The sequence below is a fragment of the Cavia porcellus genome, unplaced genomic scaffold, assembly GCF_034190915.1.
Source record: "Cavia porcellus strain 051 isolate PalLab524CR breed Dunkin Hartley unplaced genomic scaffold, mCavPor4.1 scaffold_12, whole genome shotgun sequence".
Taxonomy (NCBI): Eukaryota; Metazoa; Chordata; class Mammalia; order Rodentia; family Caviidae; genus Cavia; species Cavia porcellus.
Genome location: NW_026947495.1, coordinates 57,839,864 through 57,859,196, shown reverse-complemented (window position 1 = coordinate 57,859,196; position 19,333 = coordinate 57,839,864). Strand labels below are relative to the sequence as shown.

General features: G+C 38.9%; 1 protein-coding gene across 1 annotated transcript; it reads right to left on the bottom strand.

Annotated features, from left to right (window-relative positions):
* Positions 1-15,855: 15,855 nt before the first annotated feature.
* Phospho2 (phosphatase, orphan 2) lies at positions 15,856-16,589 on the bottom strand. Its single transcript, XM_013142545.3, has one exon. The coding sequence runs from the start codon at positions 16,587-16,589 to the stop codon at positions 15,864-15,866; it is 726 nt and encodes a 241-aa protein (XP_012997999.1). The 3' UTR covers positions 15,856-15,863.
* Positions 16,590-19,333: the final 2,744 nt, after the last annotated feature.

Here is a 19,333-nt window from a genome sequence, read left to right as displayed (position 1 = left end):
CCTCAGCATTCCAAGTGCTGGGATTACAGGTGTGTGCCACCACATCCAGCTCCTTTTTAAAATTTTGAAACAGGGTCTCACATGTTTCTTAGGCTGTGCTCAGATTTGCTGTTCTCCTGCCTCAGCCTCCCAAGGAGCTGGGATTATAGGTATTTGGACCATGCCAGGCAACTTGAAATAATTTTTGATAAATTTTTCCTTTTAATTTTACCAGTTATTTCCTTGAACATAGTAGTAATTATAATGTTAGTCCAGAAGTTTAAAAATACTCAAGGACATACAACATTTGAAATTTAATTTATATTTATTTTTGCTACAGATATTGAGGTGATGAATACAAGGTTTTCAAGTGTTATATAAACAATCCTTTCTTTTAAAGGTTCCAATATGTATGAATTTTAGCTACCATAAGTTAGTTAAATAACACTAGTCACCTAAGAACAGGGTCCAATCTTCAGTTACTGTAGGTAGTAACAACATAAGATGCACACTTCTCTGATAGGTCTTTAGTCTGTGAAGTACACATAAATAACAGATGTCCCTCAGGATCGGTGACCAAGCAAATGTCTTCTTTCAAAGTCTGCCAGTGATTGGCCACTGGGGTTCTGCTTTTCAGCTCACACAGAGATGGAAAAACTTGTACTTGCCTTACTGACTGTCTGCAATGGTAATTTATTGCGAGAGGGTGTTTGCCAACAAAGATGCAAGTGTAGCAAAAAAAGAAATAATGCTTCAAATGAAACTAGAATCTTATTTTTATTTTTTCTGCATTAGAGTTCCTTGGTACATTTTAGATATGCACAACAATCACATTCACTGTAGAGAATTTGTACCTGGATGTGGTATAACTTATTTTTCCCCCAATCCCCTACCTTCCCTTCAACCCCTCCTGCCTTGCCCACTGACAAAGCTTTGTTTTTGTGTTTTCCTTTCCTGTCTTTTATTTTTCACTTTTTCCTTCTTTCTTTTCCCTCTCCCCATTAGAATCAAACATGGAGATGTAGCAGAAACATCTGGCCTTGGGCATGTGGACACTGCCAACACTGAGATAGGCAGCAGCTGGGGAACTTAGCGCAGGTGCGCACTGTGACACCCGGGAAACCGATTCCAGCAAAGGTGCCCCAGAGGAAGGGACGCTGGCCAAGAACGCCACACTGGAGAAACTCTTGGAGATAACTCACATTACCGACATGCAGCAGGTAACAGGTTGGAATTCACCAAGAGACACCCTCAGCCCAAACCTCTCTAGGTAAGTTTTTGTTGTTGTTTTGTTTTGTTTTTACAAAGAAATAAAATACTTAAATGCTTAATGTTTCTAACATTTTATGTGTACTGTACTAATAAATATTGTGAAATGAAAGAAAATGTTCACATGGGAAGAGGAACAAGGGAAGGAGGAGGGGGAAGGAAGGAAAAACGGAAGCAAAGCTTTTGTAAATAAGGAGGGGAAAGGGATTAAAGGGAAGGGAGAGGAATGGGGAAAAAAGAATCAACTTACATCATGTAGAGACAAATTCCGTATGATGAATATGTTCATTATGTATGCCTAAAATATATCAATAAACTTTTTTTTGGTCTTTTTGTGACAGGGTCTTGTTATGCAGTTCAGGCTGGCCTTGAGCTCACTTTGTAGCCCACGCTGATTTCAAACTCACAATGATCCTCCTGCCTCAGCCTCCTACGTGCTGGAATTACAAGCATGTGCCACCATACCCAGCTACCAATAAACTTTTTAAAAAACAAATTGAACCATATTAAGTAAATGTTAGTCTTAGTATGGTTTAATTTATCTATACATTAAAAAAATGTTTGTTTTTTTGAGACAGAGTCTCACTTTGTTGTTCAGGCTGGCCTTGAACTCATGGTGATCATTCTACCTCAGTCACCCAAGTGCTGGGATTACAGGCATTTGCTAACATGCCAGACCACTTCCCTATACATTTGTAAGAGACAGTAAGAGTTTTTAATGTTCTGACAAAAAAATGTAAAGATCACAGGACAATCATAATTTTTCCTATTGATCCTTAGGATCACTTTGCACAATTTTAACTTACAGAGATGTTTCTACGGTCCTTCTGTATGGTGTGAAAGGAGGCCTGCCAATTTCATTTAAGTGAAAGAGACCGTCTCATTTAAGTGAGATGATAATATGAGCGCAGAAGGGAAAAATTTCTCAGTATTAAAGAAGTTGTTTATGTGCTTTTTAAATGAATAAGAGTAGAATTCAAATTGCTAAACTTGGTTTGTTACTAAACAGATTTAAAAGGATTTACAAAGTCTACTAAAACATCACAACTTACAACTTGACAAATATTTAGATTTCTCATGAGAACGTTTCAATATCAGTCTAAGAATGTGGGAGTACATAGTTTTTCAAAGTTATTTTTGGGGTACTTATGCAAAATAATTTAAAAGACCACCAATCTAGTCTCCAAACAGGAACTGTTTATTACTACTTGGAGAGAATAGTCATTTAAAAGATATCAGTTTATTTGAGAATATATGTTTTTCTGTGCCAAAGTTAAGAACAAATTTTGACAAAATTAAAACAAGACAGAAAGATAATATAGTAGGTTTTTCTATTACAAGCAACAGTAATTCAATTCTTCTAACTAGAAAAAGAATACAAGGATATTGGCTCAGTAAACCAAGTGTTTCAGTGTGTCTTCTGTTGCTATAAGTGAACATCATAGATTGGGTAATTTATGAAGCATAGAGGTTTATTTAGCTCCTGGTTCTAGAGGTCAGGAACTCTAAGAGCCTGGTATTATTGACAGTGTGTGAGCATTGCTACTACATCATGACATGTAAGAGGGTATCATTTCACAAACAAAGTGAGTGAGTGTCAAATCAGGTCTCTCTTCCTTGTTTTATAAAGCCAACAGCACCACTGGGGCCTTATGCTAATGACTTTACCAAATCCTAATTATTACTCAAAGACTCAGCCTCCAAATACCATCACCACAAATCTGGCAATTAAGTGTCAGCATGAGTTTCAGAGGAGACCTTCAAACTATGGCACCAAGATAGATGGACAATATTAAATGGAGTACTGATTAAGAATTTCTACCTCATTCAGTAAAAGTACTTACAATGGCCTCCTGGATGCCCACATCGAGCCCAGCTTGGTCCTCACCAGGAAAGATGCTGCCCTGGGGCTCTTCATTTCCCCTTGCTCCTCTGACTGGTTCACTTGTTCCATTAGGATTTTACTCAAATGCCACTTCTCAGTGAGGCCTGCTTTTAGCAACCTATTTAAAATGATTTCTCTACCATAATTTGCTATTTTCATTTCTTTCTTCTAAACCATGTTACTTATTACCATCTGTGACAATATATAACTTCCATACTAGCATTTTATTATGTGATGTCTCCCACTAGAATGTAATGCATAAAAGCAATTATTTTATTTTTTAGTTTTTAAAACTGTTTCTTCAGTGTCAAAGATTGACCCCAGGGCCTCGCACAAGCTATGTGACTGCTCTGCCCCTGAGTTACACTCCCAACACAAGCACTTTTGCTTATGCTAATTAATTAGTTAAAGCATATTACACACATACACATCGACTTCGCTCAAACAGTAAACTATTTGAAGGTCAGTTTTTCTAAGACACAGTTCTGCATTCCTTATATTCTATAAATTGCTGTTTCACTAATTATACATAGTAGATATCCCCCAAAATATTTGGTGAAGTATTTTTAGCACCAAAATTATATAGTATGATATTTTTATGGATTTAAATGTAAATGGTTCAAGTGTGATTGAATCTCTCAAAGAAAATACTTTCATATTGATTTGAGGATAACAAATTCTGCTAGGTCCTGGTTTTTAAGAACGTGAATTTTGGTGTGCAGCGAAATCCAGAGGGTGACTGTAGAGTGGGAGGAAAATGTGAATAAGTAAGGTTTTCATTGTATACTGATTATAAAACTCAATGTGACAACCAGTATTTAGTTTAATTGTAAATATTTTTTGCCAGTTGTTTACACATACAACTGTAAATCTATCATTTCAATATAAAAGAGAAACAATTTTTGCTAAGTAACATCTTCCATAAACAATGAGAGTGTCTAAAAATTTCTCCATTAGGAAACATCTATGTTAATATTTTGTTTCCATATGAACCATCATCACACAGACATCAATTTTGTCAGAAACAAATAGAAAAGGGTTAGCTCTTGGCCTAGAATATACTATTCTAGTTTTTACAGAGTGCATCTAAAAATCTGCCTACAACAAAATTATTACATTTTCTACATTAAAAAAAAAACTTTAGATCATTAAAGATCCTCTCATGCTCTAAAAAAATGTGTATCTCATATGGAGTAGAGATCTTGCTGTAAATTCCAATCCTATCTTAACACTACAGGTATAAACAGCCACAGGGCCCCACTGAGTGCTTGCTTGAAGTAACCCTATTAGTCTATCAGCTGTCCCTTAGAGTAGCCTGTGAGATGGTAAAGGGAAATCTCTAACCCTTCAGGGCCTGTAGGGTGAGTTTCAATCAGGAGATGAAAGTTCATATGCTATAAAAATAAATGGATATACAGGAACACCTGAGATAACATTTTTTAAAACATACATCAGAGATGTAATTATAGTTTGCCCTACAAAAGACCTTTAGGAACCAATTTAAGTTAATAGCCACAAAACATATAATACATGAGTAGGAAAAAAAACATAATAGGTATGTAGCACAAGAAATAAGTGATTGACTTAGGCATCCAAGATATTCATTAAACACTCAGTCAAAGATTGCCATGCTACTGCAAGGCTATGATAAGGAACTTCTTATGAAAAATATGGCTTTACAAGAAGTCAGTATTTATTATACACGTTTTTTTTTTAGATCTTTTTTTTTTTAAATCGGTACCAGGGATCAAACTCACGACTGCACACTTGCAAGGCAGGTGCTTATGCCACTGAGCTAAATCCCCAGCCCCTAGTATACACATTTAGTATGTACAATTGCTCTAGCTTCATTTGATCTACAAATAAAGATATAGCCTAAGGGCTGGAAGAGTAGCTCAGTAATAGAGCACTTGTGTAGCTTTTGCAAGGTCCTTGGTTTAATCCCTGGTGCCACAAAAAAAGTAAATGAATAAAGATAGTGGCTTTAAACCATTTTGTGTGTGTGTGTGTGTGTGTGTGTGTGTGTGTGTGTGTGTTGTCACAACTTGGTTCGAAAGGAGGAGCTACTACTCATGTCTAGTGGGTGGAGGTCAGAAGTGCTGCTAAACATTCTACGCGGCAAAGGAGCTGCCTCCTCGCTAAAGAAATGATCTGGTCCAAAATGTCCATAGTCCAAAAACTGAGGAAGCCTGCATTAAATCACTCCAGCAGTTTATTTTTGTGTCTAGTAATTCCTCTTCGGTGATCAAGTTCATAGGAGCTGGAGGAGATTATTCTTGGCAGTCATTAAGCCAAAACTCATGAGATGAACGATTCTGGTCCAAAATGTCCATAGTCCGAAAACTGAGAACGCCTGCATTAAGTCATTCTAACAGTTTATTTTTGTGTCTATTAATTCCTCTTTGGTGAACAAGTTCAGAGGAGCTAGAGGTGATTGTTCTTGGCAGTTGTTAAACCAAAGCTCATGAGATTGAAAAATCTTTGAAATAAAGTTTATTGAGTCATCACAGATGTTAGCCAGAAAGGATCAGTCCCGGGACAAGTTTCTACAGTATCCAGCAGTTGGACATAAAAAAGTGAAGTACATCATAACGAAAACTTGGAGGTGGAGGTTATTATACTATCTATATTGAATTTACACTGGCTATAGGTAAGAGGGGCAGGATTACCCCAAGGTAGAAGGCTTTGGGATACAAGGGGAGCCTACCAGGAGCAGTGGCTGTGTCTCTGGATTGTTTGGGTGCTGCAATTAAGGTGCCAGGACTCCTGGGGTCATGATAGCACTTGAGCCAAGGTTTTAAAATGCATTTTAGGGAGCCAGGGATATAACTCAGTGGCAGAGTACTTAGCTAGCAGGCACGAGGCCCCGATTTTGATTGCTAGCTAAATAAATAAATACATAAATAAAATTCAAGAAGACAAATTATTTGTTGCTATTTTCAGCTTGTAGCTTGTTACTAATTATATCCCACCTGCATCTGTCTTCCTTCCCATCCCTGGTGCTTTGTAATTAGCACATGTCAGAATTTTAAAATCACAAATAAACTTGAATGTCATCACCCTTGACCATTTATTTAGAGTGTCAACAGTGGACTTTCAGGGGTTGAACAGAGTTTCTGATTATTGCTGTGTTGTTAGTGCCTTAATTGGAACTGGTGCTAGATTCAACACAACAGGCAGTTGAGGGGAATCTCAGTATGCAGCACTTGTAGTAACCATGCAGAAGTTAAACATGTCCTGGGACCATTTCAAAAAAGTTTCTTTTTAAAAATATTTTTATTAGCATATGTGTGCTGCACATAATGATTACATTCATCATAGGGCGTTGGGGTTTGTACCTAACACATCGTAATTCCTTTTCACGTCCCTTTTCAGTGTCCCTCTCTCCATCTCTTGGTCCCCTTCCCGTTTACAAAAGATCTATCTCCCTGTTTCCTTTTATGTGTCTTTTATTTTGCTCTTTGTTCACACTTTGGACTCCTGTGGTAGCAAAGTGGGGCATGGTGTCGTCCCTGGATGGGTTCTGAGGCAGCCCCCCCGCAAAGAGGAACTCAGGTCCTCGACTCATCCACTCCAGCACTGGTCACAGGAAAATACGTTTTGGGTTGCATCAGTGAGAAGCATTTTACTCAGCAGTTAAAAATGTGCACACTCAGAGAAGGTAGGAGTGTCAACACCCAGGATGTGGAGGCAGGTTTATTTAATGTCAAGCAGGCACTGACAGGGAATCAACTGAACCTCAAAATGTCAGGCCTCAAAGGCCCAAGGACAGAGGTTTTTGGGGGATTAGAGAGGGGAAGTACAGAGGTAGGGTACTTGGTTGTCTTTTTTTTTTTTTGTCTTTTTCCTTTTAATCAGTACCGGGGATCAAACTCACGACTGCCTGCTTGCAAGGCAGGTGCTTATGCCTGCTGAGCTAAACCTCCAGCCCTAGTACTTGGTTGTCTTTGATTGGTTCTAACACATCATAGTGACCAGCTATGTATCACAGTGACAGTCGTTCCTAGGAGACGGTAGTAACAGAAACAGTAGTGGGAACCATTACCAGGGCAAGGAACAGACTGGCCGGGGGACACTTTGCTACATTTCTCCCACCTTAGTTTTTTCAGCCCATCTTTGCTGGGTACCTTATGTGTGATCTTCTGAGACAAGGCCCAGATAGAAGCAGTAATATTCAGTGGTCCTAGGACGGGCCCTAGGAGTTAGTGGTTTGTTTCCTTTATTATAGGGTTTCTCCCTAAGTTAACTTTTGTTTGTTTGAAGATAGTCATTTAAATGGAAGATCATCTGTCTTGTTTACTTTTCTCTTGTTGCTGGTACAAAATACCTGACAAAATACCTGACTTTTGAAGGCAGAGAATTTTGTTCCATTGTCTTCTAGCAAAGTCAGGATTGGTCCTCAGTATGGATGTGGAAGATTTTGAGAGTTCTTGTCTTTTAATCTTAAGAGGCATTTATTTTTTAGTGTCCAAAGTCCTTATACTTGCATATTGGTCTTTAGACAGAGGGTATGGTTGTCTATCAGACTGGATTTTTTTATGGATGTCAGGTGCTATTTTTATTTTTAATCAGGTTTCTGGATAATAGTGATTGATGGGCTTTTTGTCTCCCCTCTTTGATGTCTTTGAGAAATGCTAGATTGATTTTATGCTTTTAGGTGGGAAAGCCTTTGGGAAAGGCCATGTAAACTTATTCATAAGGGTGGGCAGTCCAATTTTTCCTTAGTCAAAATGTGGCAATAGTTCTGTGCTGCAAAGACTCAGAAGAAATTGCTGACAGTCATCTCAGAAAAGCACTAGATGATGCCATCTGACCAGGATAGGGAGCAGAAATCTCTGGAGGGAGGGCCTCTGTGGCCAAATGCGGGCAATGGACAGCTGGAACCAGTTCAGCTGGCTAGAAATAGATGGGTAGGGAGCAGGGAGAGAAACTGTTGGCAGCAACTGTGGCAGCTGACAAGGTTGCAAAGGTGTAATTCTCAAGAAAAATAGATCTTTTTTTAAATTCAGATGCAGGGAATAGCAGTTTTAGGGACTCTTGGAACAGTTTGGTTTTCTTTTAACTCCATAATCATCAGAAAAGACTCCCCACTTTTTAAAAAAAAAAATTTGGGCAAGAAACTACAGCCAGGGCCCATAGGTTTGAACTGACTGAAACCCATTGCTGACTTCCTACATGTGTGTATTTTATTTTATTTTATTTTTTGGTACTCATGACCTTGTGCTTGCCAGGCAGGCACTTACACCACTGAGCTAAATGTCAGGCTCCCTATAGTGTACTCTTGAATGATGGCACAACAGACAAAGGGTGGGTACCCTTCAGAGAGACTGACTATTCAAATGCTTGCCTGGCCAGTGCTCCTTGCAAGGATTTAGGCACAACTCAGTGAAGGAGGGTACGAGTCTTCCATTATGCCATATGTCAATCACCACTGAACTGCCAGTGAGGGCCCAATCATCCACCACGACCAGTGCTTCTCCTTCTTGGAGCACAGACAGAGCAGCCTATTGCTTATGCTGGCCATTCCATTCACTCACATATTCATTCAACAGGCACTTAGAGGTTAAACATTCCAACACCCTTCCCTCCAGGGTGGTCCTGACTAATGACATGTGATAAAACTCTCTTTCTCCTCAAGCTAAGCAAGACTGACAGACTAACTGGGGTGTCCCTGAGGTTGTCATCTTAGTCCAATGACTAGACCAGATTGCATTCTCCTTCCTTTTGGGTACAATGTGAACTGTTCAGGGGAAAGCCAAGAATCCCCTCCAGGAGACTCGAGAAATCCCAAGGGCATGCCTTCCCATCAGGATCTGGAGAGGTCCTTGCTTCATATGTGAGGGCCATAGCCAGTGACCAAAAAGCATGGTCAGTCTTCCCAGCTGATGCACCAAATGCAACAGCAAACAGAAGCACTGAAAGAAGACCCAACATTTGAGGCAGATTTATTTAAGGTCCCCAGGCCAGAGGAATTTTTTTTTTTTTTTTTTTTTTTTTTTTTTTTTTTTTGGTTTGCAAAGAGGAAATACAAAGGTAGAGTACTTGGCTGTCTTTGATGGATTTTTATAATATGCATTATAGTCATCAGCTATGCATTACAGTGACTGGCCATTTTTAGGACACAGCAGTAACGAGAACTATAACAGAAATTATTACCTTAGCAAGTCACAGACTGGCTGGAGCATTTTCTGCTACTGTGTGCTATAATGCAAACCACTTGCAGTATTTTGAGTTTAACGATATGCTACCACCTAGCAGCACTGCTTTCTTAAGAATGGAAGTCTGTGAGATCTGCAAATCTACAGTAGTAGTAGAAAATTTTACAGACTTACTGAATCTTTATGACTTTTAGGATTTTTTTAGACAATTGCCTGGAAGGGATAAAAGTGTTGTATCCTTGAGTAACTTTGTGTCCTGAATTTAAGAACAATTCTTAAATTATGATTTTCCTTGTCTTCTTTCTACTTATCTTTTTTTCTTTTATCCCATCTCAGGATAAGGAGGTTCTCTGTTCAGGGTTTTTACCTGGCAGAAATCAAGGTGTCAACCTGGGCTATTTTTGATCTGGGGCTTTGGTCTTCTGCCGAGGTCACATGATTGTTGGCAGAATTCATTCCTTTACATTTGGTTGCATGACTGAGGTCCTGTTTTCCTGCCGCTGGTCTCAGCTTGTACAAGTTGTCTTTATTCCTTACCACATCTCTCCCTTCAACTTTAAGTCAGCACTGGCATGTTGAACCCTCTTGTGCTACAATTCACTAGTTCCTCTTGAGCAACAACCAAGAAAACTCTGGCTTAAAGCCTCATGTGATGAGGTCAGGCCCCCTGGATAATGTCCCTAATCATGGTAATATATTCATCAAACTGCAGGAATTATGCAGGGCATATTTGCCGGGAAGGGAAATGTGGGGACCATTTTACAACTCTGTTGATTGCAACTATCTTAGAGCAACTGGTGACAAACAGGAAGTTACCCGACTCTACTTTTCTCTCCAACTGTGTCCTGAAATTAATAGCAGTCTCTTGAATTCATAGTGAACTCTAATTCTGAACTTTATGTACGTGCCTTTAGCCCCAGTAAAAACTGGCCATGAAGAATGTACTTATCTTTAGGAGAAAAAGAGGCTTTTTCATTTGTGAAAGAAAAAATGTAAAGAAAAAGAGCCTGTTTAGTGTGTGTCAATTTGTTTCATTGTTTCATGCAATCTGAGTAAAAGCCACATACTCAATTAGACACGTTATTTCAAAATGAAGATAAAGATCAAATGATCTATAAATAAGCATAAAATTTAGAAAAGATCAACACAATATAACCCTGTGAGACAGTAAAATATCCGGCCCTGATACATTTCTTTGGCATATTTTGAGTTGGTTACTCAGAGTGGGATGGCTCTGAAAAGCTGGCCATTTCCATTTTTTAAGGGGAATTTACATCTATCTACACTAGTAAAGTCAAGAGCAGATGTAGAGGCTTTTCTTATCCGATTACGTCCCTCCCCTCCTGCCTAGGAATGCTCTTTCCACAGGAAGAAGAGGTTGGGTGGCCCGACACCTGGCCCTCATGGAGAGGACAGAGGGGAACCCTCTGTATAATGTGACAACCCTCATTCCCAGTACACATCCTCTCTCCACACCTCAGCCTGGACCAACAATGCTCCTCTCAGAAGCCCAAGATCCTAGCCAGGTGTGGTGATGCAAGTTTGCAATTCCAGTATACAAGAGACTGAGGCAGGAGTATCAAAGAGTTTAAGGCCAACCTGAACTACACAGCAAAGCTCTATCTTTAAAAAATTCCCAGGCTGGGGATTTAGCTCAGCAGCATAAGCGCCTGCCTGGCAAGCTTGAGGTTGTGAGTTCAATCCCCAGTAGCAAAAAAAAAAAAAAGAAGAAGAAGAAGAAAAAAGAAAAAGAAAAAAAATTCCCAAGCTCCTATTCCTTTGTTAGGATCTGTGTAAGGTTCAGCCACTTGGCTCTCTTTGAGTCTCATGCTCCCATGCTTTACATATGCAATATAATTCGTATGTTTTTTTTTTCCTTACATCTGTTGTTGGTTTATTGCAAACTAAAGTTACTCCTTTTCCTCCACAGGGAAAGGAATAAAATTTCAACTTTGTCACAGTATGGCAAAGTTAGTATCTTCCATATATGACATATTCAAATAGATAACAGAGTATCATACAAGACCCTACAGATAAATGGGCAAAGACGTGCCCTGGCATTTCAAAAGAGGAGACTGAAACAGTCAAGTTGGGGCCCAGTGAAGTAGCACTTATTCATTGCATCCTCTGTGTGTAGGGTGCTGGCTACAGCAAGTGTTTGGCTGCTTTCCAGAGGCAGCCTCCATTATGGGTGTTTATATGAGCTATCCATGCTTACTGGTTTTATTGGTTGGTGCTTGTGTTGCTGATTAAATATTTTGATTACTATTCAATGTGTGCCAAATGCTTTACTACCTTATAGTAGGCTGAATAATGGCCCCCCAAAGATACCAGGTCCTTGGCCCCGAACTTGTAAATCTACACTGCAAAAAAAATGGGGCTTTGCAGATGTAATTAAGAATCTTAAAATGGAGAGACTGTCCTTGTTAAATCAAAACTCTTGGGACTGAGGGAGCTCTGAGGTAAAAGGGTTTGTTGAGCTGTTTCTGATGTTAACTTCTTGGGACAAGTTCCTATAACTGTCCAGCAGCCAAGCTAGACAACATTCAGAAAAGTGTCTGCTAAACCTACAGCGAAGATTTTTATAACAAAAATCTGAGCCACGTGTGAAAGCACACACCTGTAATCCTAGCACTTGGGAGGCTGAGGCAGGACGATCCCTACAAATTCAAATGAGCCTGAGCTATGGAGTGATTTCATGGCAGCACACAGGAGGTCTTGAAGGCATTTAATATTTTAACATACACTCAAAAATGTGAAACAGATAGGCTGGTGTTACACAACTGTAATCCCAGCACTTGGGAGAGTGAAGCAGGAGGATTGCTATGAGTTCGAGGCCAGCCTGAACTACATAGCAAGACACTGTCTCAAAAAAAAAAAAAAAGTGAAATGGTCTTGCTTTTGGGTGGTAGCTGCTAACTTATTAACCTCTCTCCAGTTCTCCCTCCCTTCTACCCTAGTATCCTGTAATTAAATTTAGGACATCTTATAATTATTTTTCTTATATTTTGGATTGTCCAGGTGGGCCTAAATGCAATTACAAACATTATCCTAAGACAGAGATTTGACAGAAGCAAGGGAAAGCAGTATATGATATCATGGTTTTCTTTTTTTTTTAGTGCTGGGGATTGAACCCAGGGCCTCATGCATGCTAAGCATATGCTTTCCCACTTAACTACACCTCCAGCCCTTGTTTTCATTTATCTTGTTGGGGCTGATTATGATCCTTGCTCCTCCCTCCTCCACTTTTTTCCAGCCCTGTTCCTAAACTGACCCCCAACTCCAGAATTCAAGCCTCCTCAGGCCTCAGCCTCCTATGCTGCTTAACTACAGCACACATCACCTGTTAGCTTATAAGGGTTCTTGAATCTGTAATTTGAGGCCTTTTATCAGTTGTGCAAAGTTCTTTAATCATCTTATAAACTACTACTTATGTTTCATTTTCTTTTCTCTGTCCTGGTATACTAATTTCCTGTTCTAGCTTCTTATTGTATCTTCCATGTTTCAGTTTTTCTTTGTTTTATCTCTCTATGCACCATTTTGGATATTTTCTTCTGTTATGGTTTGTTTAAATGTCCCAAAGCCTCATGCAGTCATGCAGATGGCCGAGTCTAACGTTTGTGATTGGTTATCTAGCACTGGGATTGGTGCTGTGAGTACTGCACCCCGCGCCCCAGGGGCAGGTATCCAGCATACCATACAAGGGATGGAAGGAGGCAAGTTTTACCCTTTTGCCCTTGTCACTTTTGCTATCTGCTGCAGCTGCCATGTTGCCTCTCAGCCATGCCACCCTGACTTGGAGTCATCTGAGTATAGACTGAAACCTCCATGAACTGTGAGCTAAATAAATCTTTCTTTCCTTCATTTTGGGTGCCAAATATTTTGTCTCAATAACAAGAGAAAAGTAACCAATACATCTTCTAACTTGTATTCATTCCCTTTTTTCAGCTATGCCTGTTCTGTTGTCCTTAATATCTTAATTCCAGTCCATCGTAATTGTAATTTGTTTCATTTTGTTTTTAATGTAACTTCATATCTTTGCAAAATCCTCATAACTTTTTCTGAAAACCCCAGAATCTGGAGGCCCCACATATCTGTTCAGATGGATGTTTCTGCTAGTTTTCACCCACCTCTTTGTATGGTTACATTCTATTACTTAACCTACAAGGTCCCTGCAGAACTGTTTCGATTTATTTTGAAGCCTACTATACTGGTTTCCCACTGCTGTACAACAACATTCTCACAAACTCTCACATGCTCTATGGGTCAGGAGTCCAAGCACAGTTTAGCTGGGTCCTATGCTTCATGGTTTAAGGTTGGAATCATGGTATGAATGGTCTCAACTGGGGCGCCACTGTGAGGAGGATCCACTTCCAAAATCAACTGATTGTTCGCAGTGGTCAGTTCCTTGTAGACTATTAGAGGAATGGTCCCTCCAAAAGGCCAGTTCACAACATGGCAGCTTGCCTGCCCAGGACCAACATGGAAGTCATTAACGTGGGCATCAGAATTCAGTGTAGCCATGTGTATATAATCATGTCTGTTCCATAATCTGCATGTTCACAGATCTCACACACAAACGAGGAATATAAAAAAGACAAGAACCATAGGGTCTTTAAGAGTCTACTATAGCTAAGATCTGTCTTTCCTCTTGAGAAGTAGATTGAGATTTGCTTCTCCAAGGCACTTGGAAGCTCTAAAAATCTTAAAATACCTTCAGTCTAATTTCAGAGACAGAGAATACTCAGGGCTGAGCTTCCAGCCCTTTAAAGGCCTTTTACTTCTACATCATCCTTCCCTCAATGGGTAGCCTGCAGAACCCTTATGGTCCTGTGAGATTATCAGCATAACCACTCAACATCTCAGTTGCCTTTTAGAGATTCCGTTTTTTTAGAAATTTTTTATTGCGGTCACTCTCTGATGTCTTTAAGTAAATGTTTTTAATATTTTGTTCCACTATTTGGTTTTTTAGATACACTTCACAGAAGACTTGGTCCAAATTGCTTGGTCAATCATTACTGATAGTCTTTTTTCTAGTTCTATAATTTAGTAGTTTTCACATGTAGACGAAATTTGTAAGATATATTTCAATACAGCCTTACCTGTTTAAGCAAAATACTGTCAGCTTAGAAAAAATATTACAGAGTATCAATTTTTCCCATAAATTATGCTAATAATTTCATTGTTGGAGCTTTCCATAGCTTGGGAAAGAAAATCCTAGCATTACAGATTAAATATTTGAGTAAAATATGAGCCTATAATTATGGATTTATAAAAATTTCTGGATTGGTTGGTATTCTGCTAATATTCCGTTCCTACGAATTGTATACTGGATTGCTCAAGACTGGATTGCCAAATGGAAAACATACTCATTAAATCAGCATAGTTAATTTCTACGATGCTAAGATATTTCAAGAATATTAGCATACTTTTCATTTTACAAATGGGCTTGTTTTTTACAAACAGGTTTTTTGTTGTTATTTTGAGACCAGGTCTCACTGTATACTTAAGGCTGGCCTTGAACTTGTGCTATCCTCCTGCCTCAGCCTCTCAAATGCTGGGATTGCAGGTGTGTACTACTATGCCTGGTTTTCATTTCAAAAGGAAAGCTTTAGTTGATGAAAACCTTAACAATAAGTATACTGGTTTGGGAGGTTATTGTATATATATGTGCTTTTTGTCCTTTATTTCTTTATGTTAGAGACACGCTCTTGCTATGTAGTTCAGGCCAGTCTTGAACTCAATGCAATCTTCCTGCCTCAGCCTCCAGAGTACTGGAATTCCAGGTGCCCATGCTTTTCAGGCAAGGACTATGCTGCAGAGTTACATCTCTAGGCCTCTTAATTATCTTTAATGAAAACAGAGACGTCTTTGTCACATTATATGCAGTGAATACTCAGAGCACATTCAAATCATTTGGCATAACACTTGCCTTGAAAGCATGCTTGGCTGTGTCTTTTATTCTTACATAAGTAAAGCATCGGGCTTATTTTTAAGATCTGTAATTACTGATTATATTTTTGAAATAATTTTCTAAGAGACTAAAAATATGGCCACTTTCTCCAGGCATAAATTTAAAATATAATCTACCTATTAACTACCTCTAGGGTAGATTTAATATAACACCACTCACTGTGCCTACCTTAAGTATATATTCCTCTTTTTTCCAAAATTTCCTGGACATGTGACCATTTGAAATGAAAGCTATACTTTCTATACTTTCCCAGAAATTAGTGGAGTGTTATGAGTACATTTTGGCCAACAGTTTTTAAACTGAAGTGCTGGGCATAACTTCTGGGAAGTTTCCTTAAATAAGGGGCTGCAACCATCTCACTTCCCTCGTTCTTTCTAGCCAGAAGGTTGCTATGAAGGCTGCAGTTTGAATCATGAGCTGGACACGAAGTCCTGAGGTTGACAGTAAGACACGACAGCCTTGAGATACCTCTGAATTCTCTAAAGTGAGAGGTAAAACCCTTTCTTTTTTCTGTATTTCTCTTTCTTTTTCACTTCTGGTTTTAGTTTTATGCTGCTGAACCTAATCTTAACTGTTACATATTTCAACTGTTGGTGTATTATTCCTTTATTAGAAATTGTAAATAAGAAATTATTTCAACACCTGAAGACCAAATTACAATAGAAGATTCCATGGGCTCAAGATTTTGAGACATTCTGGAAAGTGTCTTCTGTAAAGTGTATCCTTTCCGCGGCATGGCAACGTCATCCTTCTTTAAAAAGGTCACTGGACAGACATCATTTCCGCCATCACCTATATAAACAATTCGAGTATAATTCACTCCCTCTTGTAGCTGTTTATCTACAAAATCTTCCAAAACTACATTTTTACAAAGATTCTTTGGGCACCTCTTGCAAGAATGTGCATGATAATTTTCCACAGTGAGATAGCCGTGGCTATTGAACGCTGCAGGATTTGTAAACACTTTATCAAACATATCATGAAAATTGGCAGCTTCTAAAATCCATTCTATGAAGACTGAATTTGAATCTGAAATAATGATGCAGTCAAATGTCTCCTTATTTTTTCTTATGTAGTTGAAAAGTTCCACCATCCCAGGGGAGAAAGGCATTGACGTCATTGCTCTTCTCATTTCATCTTCTTGTACACCTTCATCTCCTAAGTATTTAAAGACTCTGCCCATAAATTCTGTCCAAAATCCTTTTTGGTAAGATTCTTGTAGTTCAATAGGAAGCTTTTTGTCTGGAGCACATTGTACAATCCAGGTATCACTATTGTCATCTATGATTGTATTGTCAAAGTCAAACACCAACAAAATTTTCATGATTCCAGATTTAGGTCACCTTGAAAAAGGAAAAAATATTCTTCCTTAAATACAGTGTTTATATATATGACTATTATACTCATTTAAAAACACAAATAAATATTAGTTTGCTAAAACAAGTAATATAAGTACATGATCAAACACTAAGATGATCACTTAACCACTTTTTCCTAAAAAACAAAATTCATATTTGAGTATTTTATGTGAATGGAAAACAAAATATTTAAAGAGGACACTCATTATTGTGTTCCTGTGGATGACTGTTTAGGCACACAGAATGAAACTACAGAGCCATACAGAAAGAGAAGTAATGAAACAATCTTTTATAGTCAAATATATAAAGGTTATAAGAGCCAAAAATGCATTAATCATTGTTACTATCTCAAAGTTAATTATAGCCTCATGTATCAGTGTATGTTTATGATAATCCCCGTATTATACATTACATATAATATGGATTCACTGTATACTAACCAACACTCTAAACAAATTTAATATAGAATATGTCTTGTAAAATATAAATTTTTTTGTCTTTTTCTTTTTCATCCGTACCGGGGATGGAACTCATGACTGCCTGCTTGCAAGGCAGGTGCTTATGCTGCTGAGCTAAATCCCCAACCCCGTAAAATGTAATTTTTTAAAAAAGTTATTTGGCTCAAAATCAATTTTTAAGTGCTAATGTTATAACTAACTGATTTAATGGTGTACTTGAATTCTAAAGAATTACTTGAAAATGAGGAGTTAATTCAACCATTCAAACTAGAATAACTTTTGCTAACATTTTATCTGTTCTCTTGATAGAGGTGCCAAATAATCTGAATGTGTTTTGAGTAATCACTGCTTATGATGTGACAAAGAACTGTTTTCATTAAAAGATAGAGAGACCTGGGGTTGTTAATTCAGCAGCATAACACTTGGCTTGCAAGCATCAGGTCATGGGTTGAATCCCCAGCACCTCAAAGAAAAGATAATGAAGGTCATTAATTACAGATCTCAAGCGAAAAAGAGAAATTAAGGTGCTCAACAAATGGTATGGATGAAAATTATCATTTGAAAAAAAGTAATAATACAAAATACCCAGGAAAGACCAGAACTGTTATGTGTAAAAAAAAAAAAAAAAAAAAAAAAAGTTTACAGTATCACAAATATTCTTGAGAAATGACTATATTTCAAACTCTGGACTAAGAACTTCACAATCTTTATCATATATTTTTTTTAAATTAGCATATACTGCAGCACATGTTGTGGAACATGGTGGTGCATGCCTGTAATCTCACTACTTGGGAGACTGAGGCGGTGATCACAGAGCTTTCGAGGGCAGCGTGGACTATGTAGTCAGCTCCTGTCTCAAAAAAAAAACAAAGGGAAAAAAAAAGGCTCCTGCATATTCTCACAACAGCTTGCTCGCTCCTGTATAGCATACCCATTTTCCTACTTTTATGTGGGCCAAATTTATTCTTCAGACTGTTTTTTTCCGTATCTTTAATAAATATAAAACTTTGTTATTTTATTTTATTTTTGGTGCTGGGGATCGAACTCAAGACCTCACACTTACCAGGCAAGCACCTGAGCCACTGAGCTAAATCCCTGGCCCCTTTTTTACCATTTAAAAATAAAACAACAAAAAAATTGTGGTTTTAAAAATGTATAAACTGAAATTTATTTGTAACCATGTAATGAAAATTGTGAGTTTGATCCCCCCCCCCCCTTTTTTTTGGTCTTTTTCCTTTTTATCGGTACCGGGGATTGAACGCATGACTGCCTGCTTGCAAGGCAGGCACTTATGCCGCTGAGCTAAATCCGCAGCACCCTTGGCCCCCAGTTTGAAAAAAAAAAGCCAGGTGTTGAATGTGAAGAGAATTCTACCATAGATATTGTATTGACCTTTCCATACTTACCAGCTTTACTACTGTGGAGAATCTGACAGAAACCCTGCAGAAAAATAGCACAATTATATGTCAGAACGCTCAACAGATTGTTGTTATTAAGAAAATGAGGGGTCCCCAAAACACATACAATTCGCCATACTTAATTTATGTATTGTTTAAAATATTTTTTTGAGACAAGGTTTTCCTATACAGTTCTGGCTGACCTTCAACTCACTATGTAGCTGTGGCTGGCCTTGAACTCACCTCAATTCTTCTGCTTCCACCTCCTGAGTGTTGGGATTACGCCAATACACTCAGATTTAAAATTTCTCAAAGGAACTGACATGAATGTTTTGGGAACAACATCCAAGTTTAAACGTTCTTATTTTATTAAAAATAATTAGATCACTGCACCCTGATCATACCTCGGAAATAAGTAACTTAAAAAACAACTCATGTCCATTGTTCCCTGGGTTTCTACAGTCAAGAGAGGGCTCTGCTCTTCACATTCCACCCGCGAGGAGGTCCGTGGGCCGCACACACCAAGCCTAGGCCTCACTCACACACCTGCCAGGCCCAGCCCCGAGGTAGACGCAGGGGCCTAGTTGGGGTCGACCGCAACCAGGAGGCGCACACCAGGTGGGAATGGGAGCAGCAGGCCAAGCCAGGGCCCAGGACTCCTCACTGACCTACAGCCCAGCGACAGGGCTTCAGCAGTCTGACTCGTGACCAGCGCCTGACCCGCTCGCACAGCTACTGCTCTGGGGCCGCGAGACTATGCCTGCCCACAAGCCCCACCCCACCGCCCGTCCCGCCCCCGCTTCCCGCGCAGGCGCAGTCTCTGTTCTCCGGCACACTGCTGACTGGAGCGCGTTC

Bases quoted from the DNA above. Each gene is read 5' to 3' on its own strand.
- Phospho2 (XM_013142545.3), bottom strand. From the start codon at position 16,589: ATGAAAATTTTGTTGGTGTTTGACTTTGACAATACAATCATAGATGAC.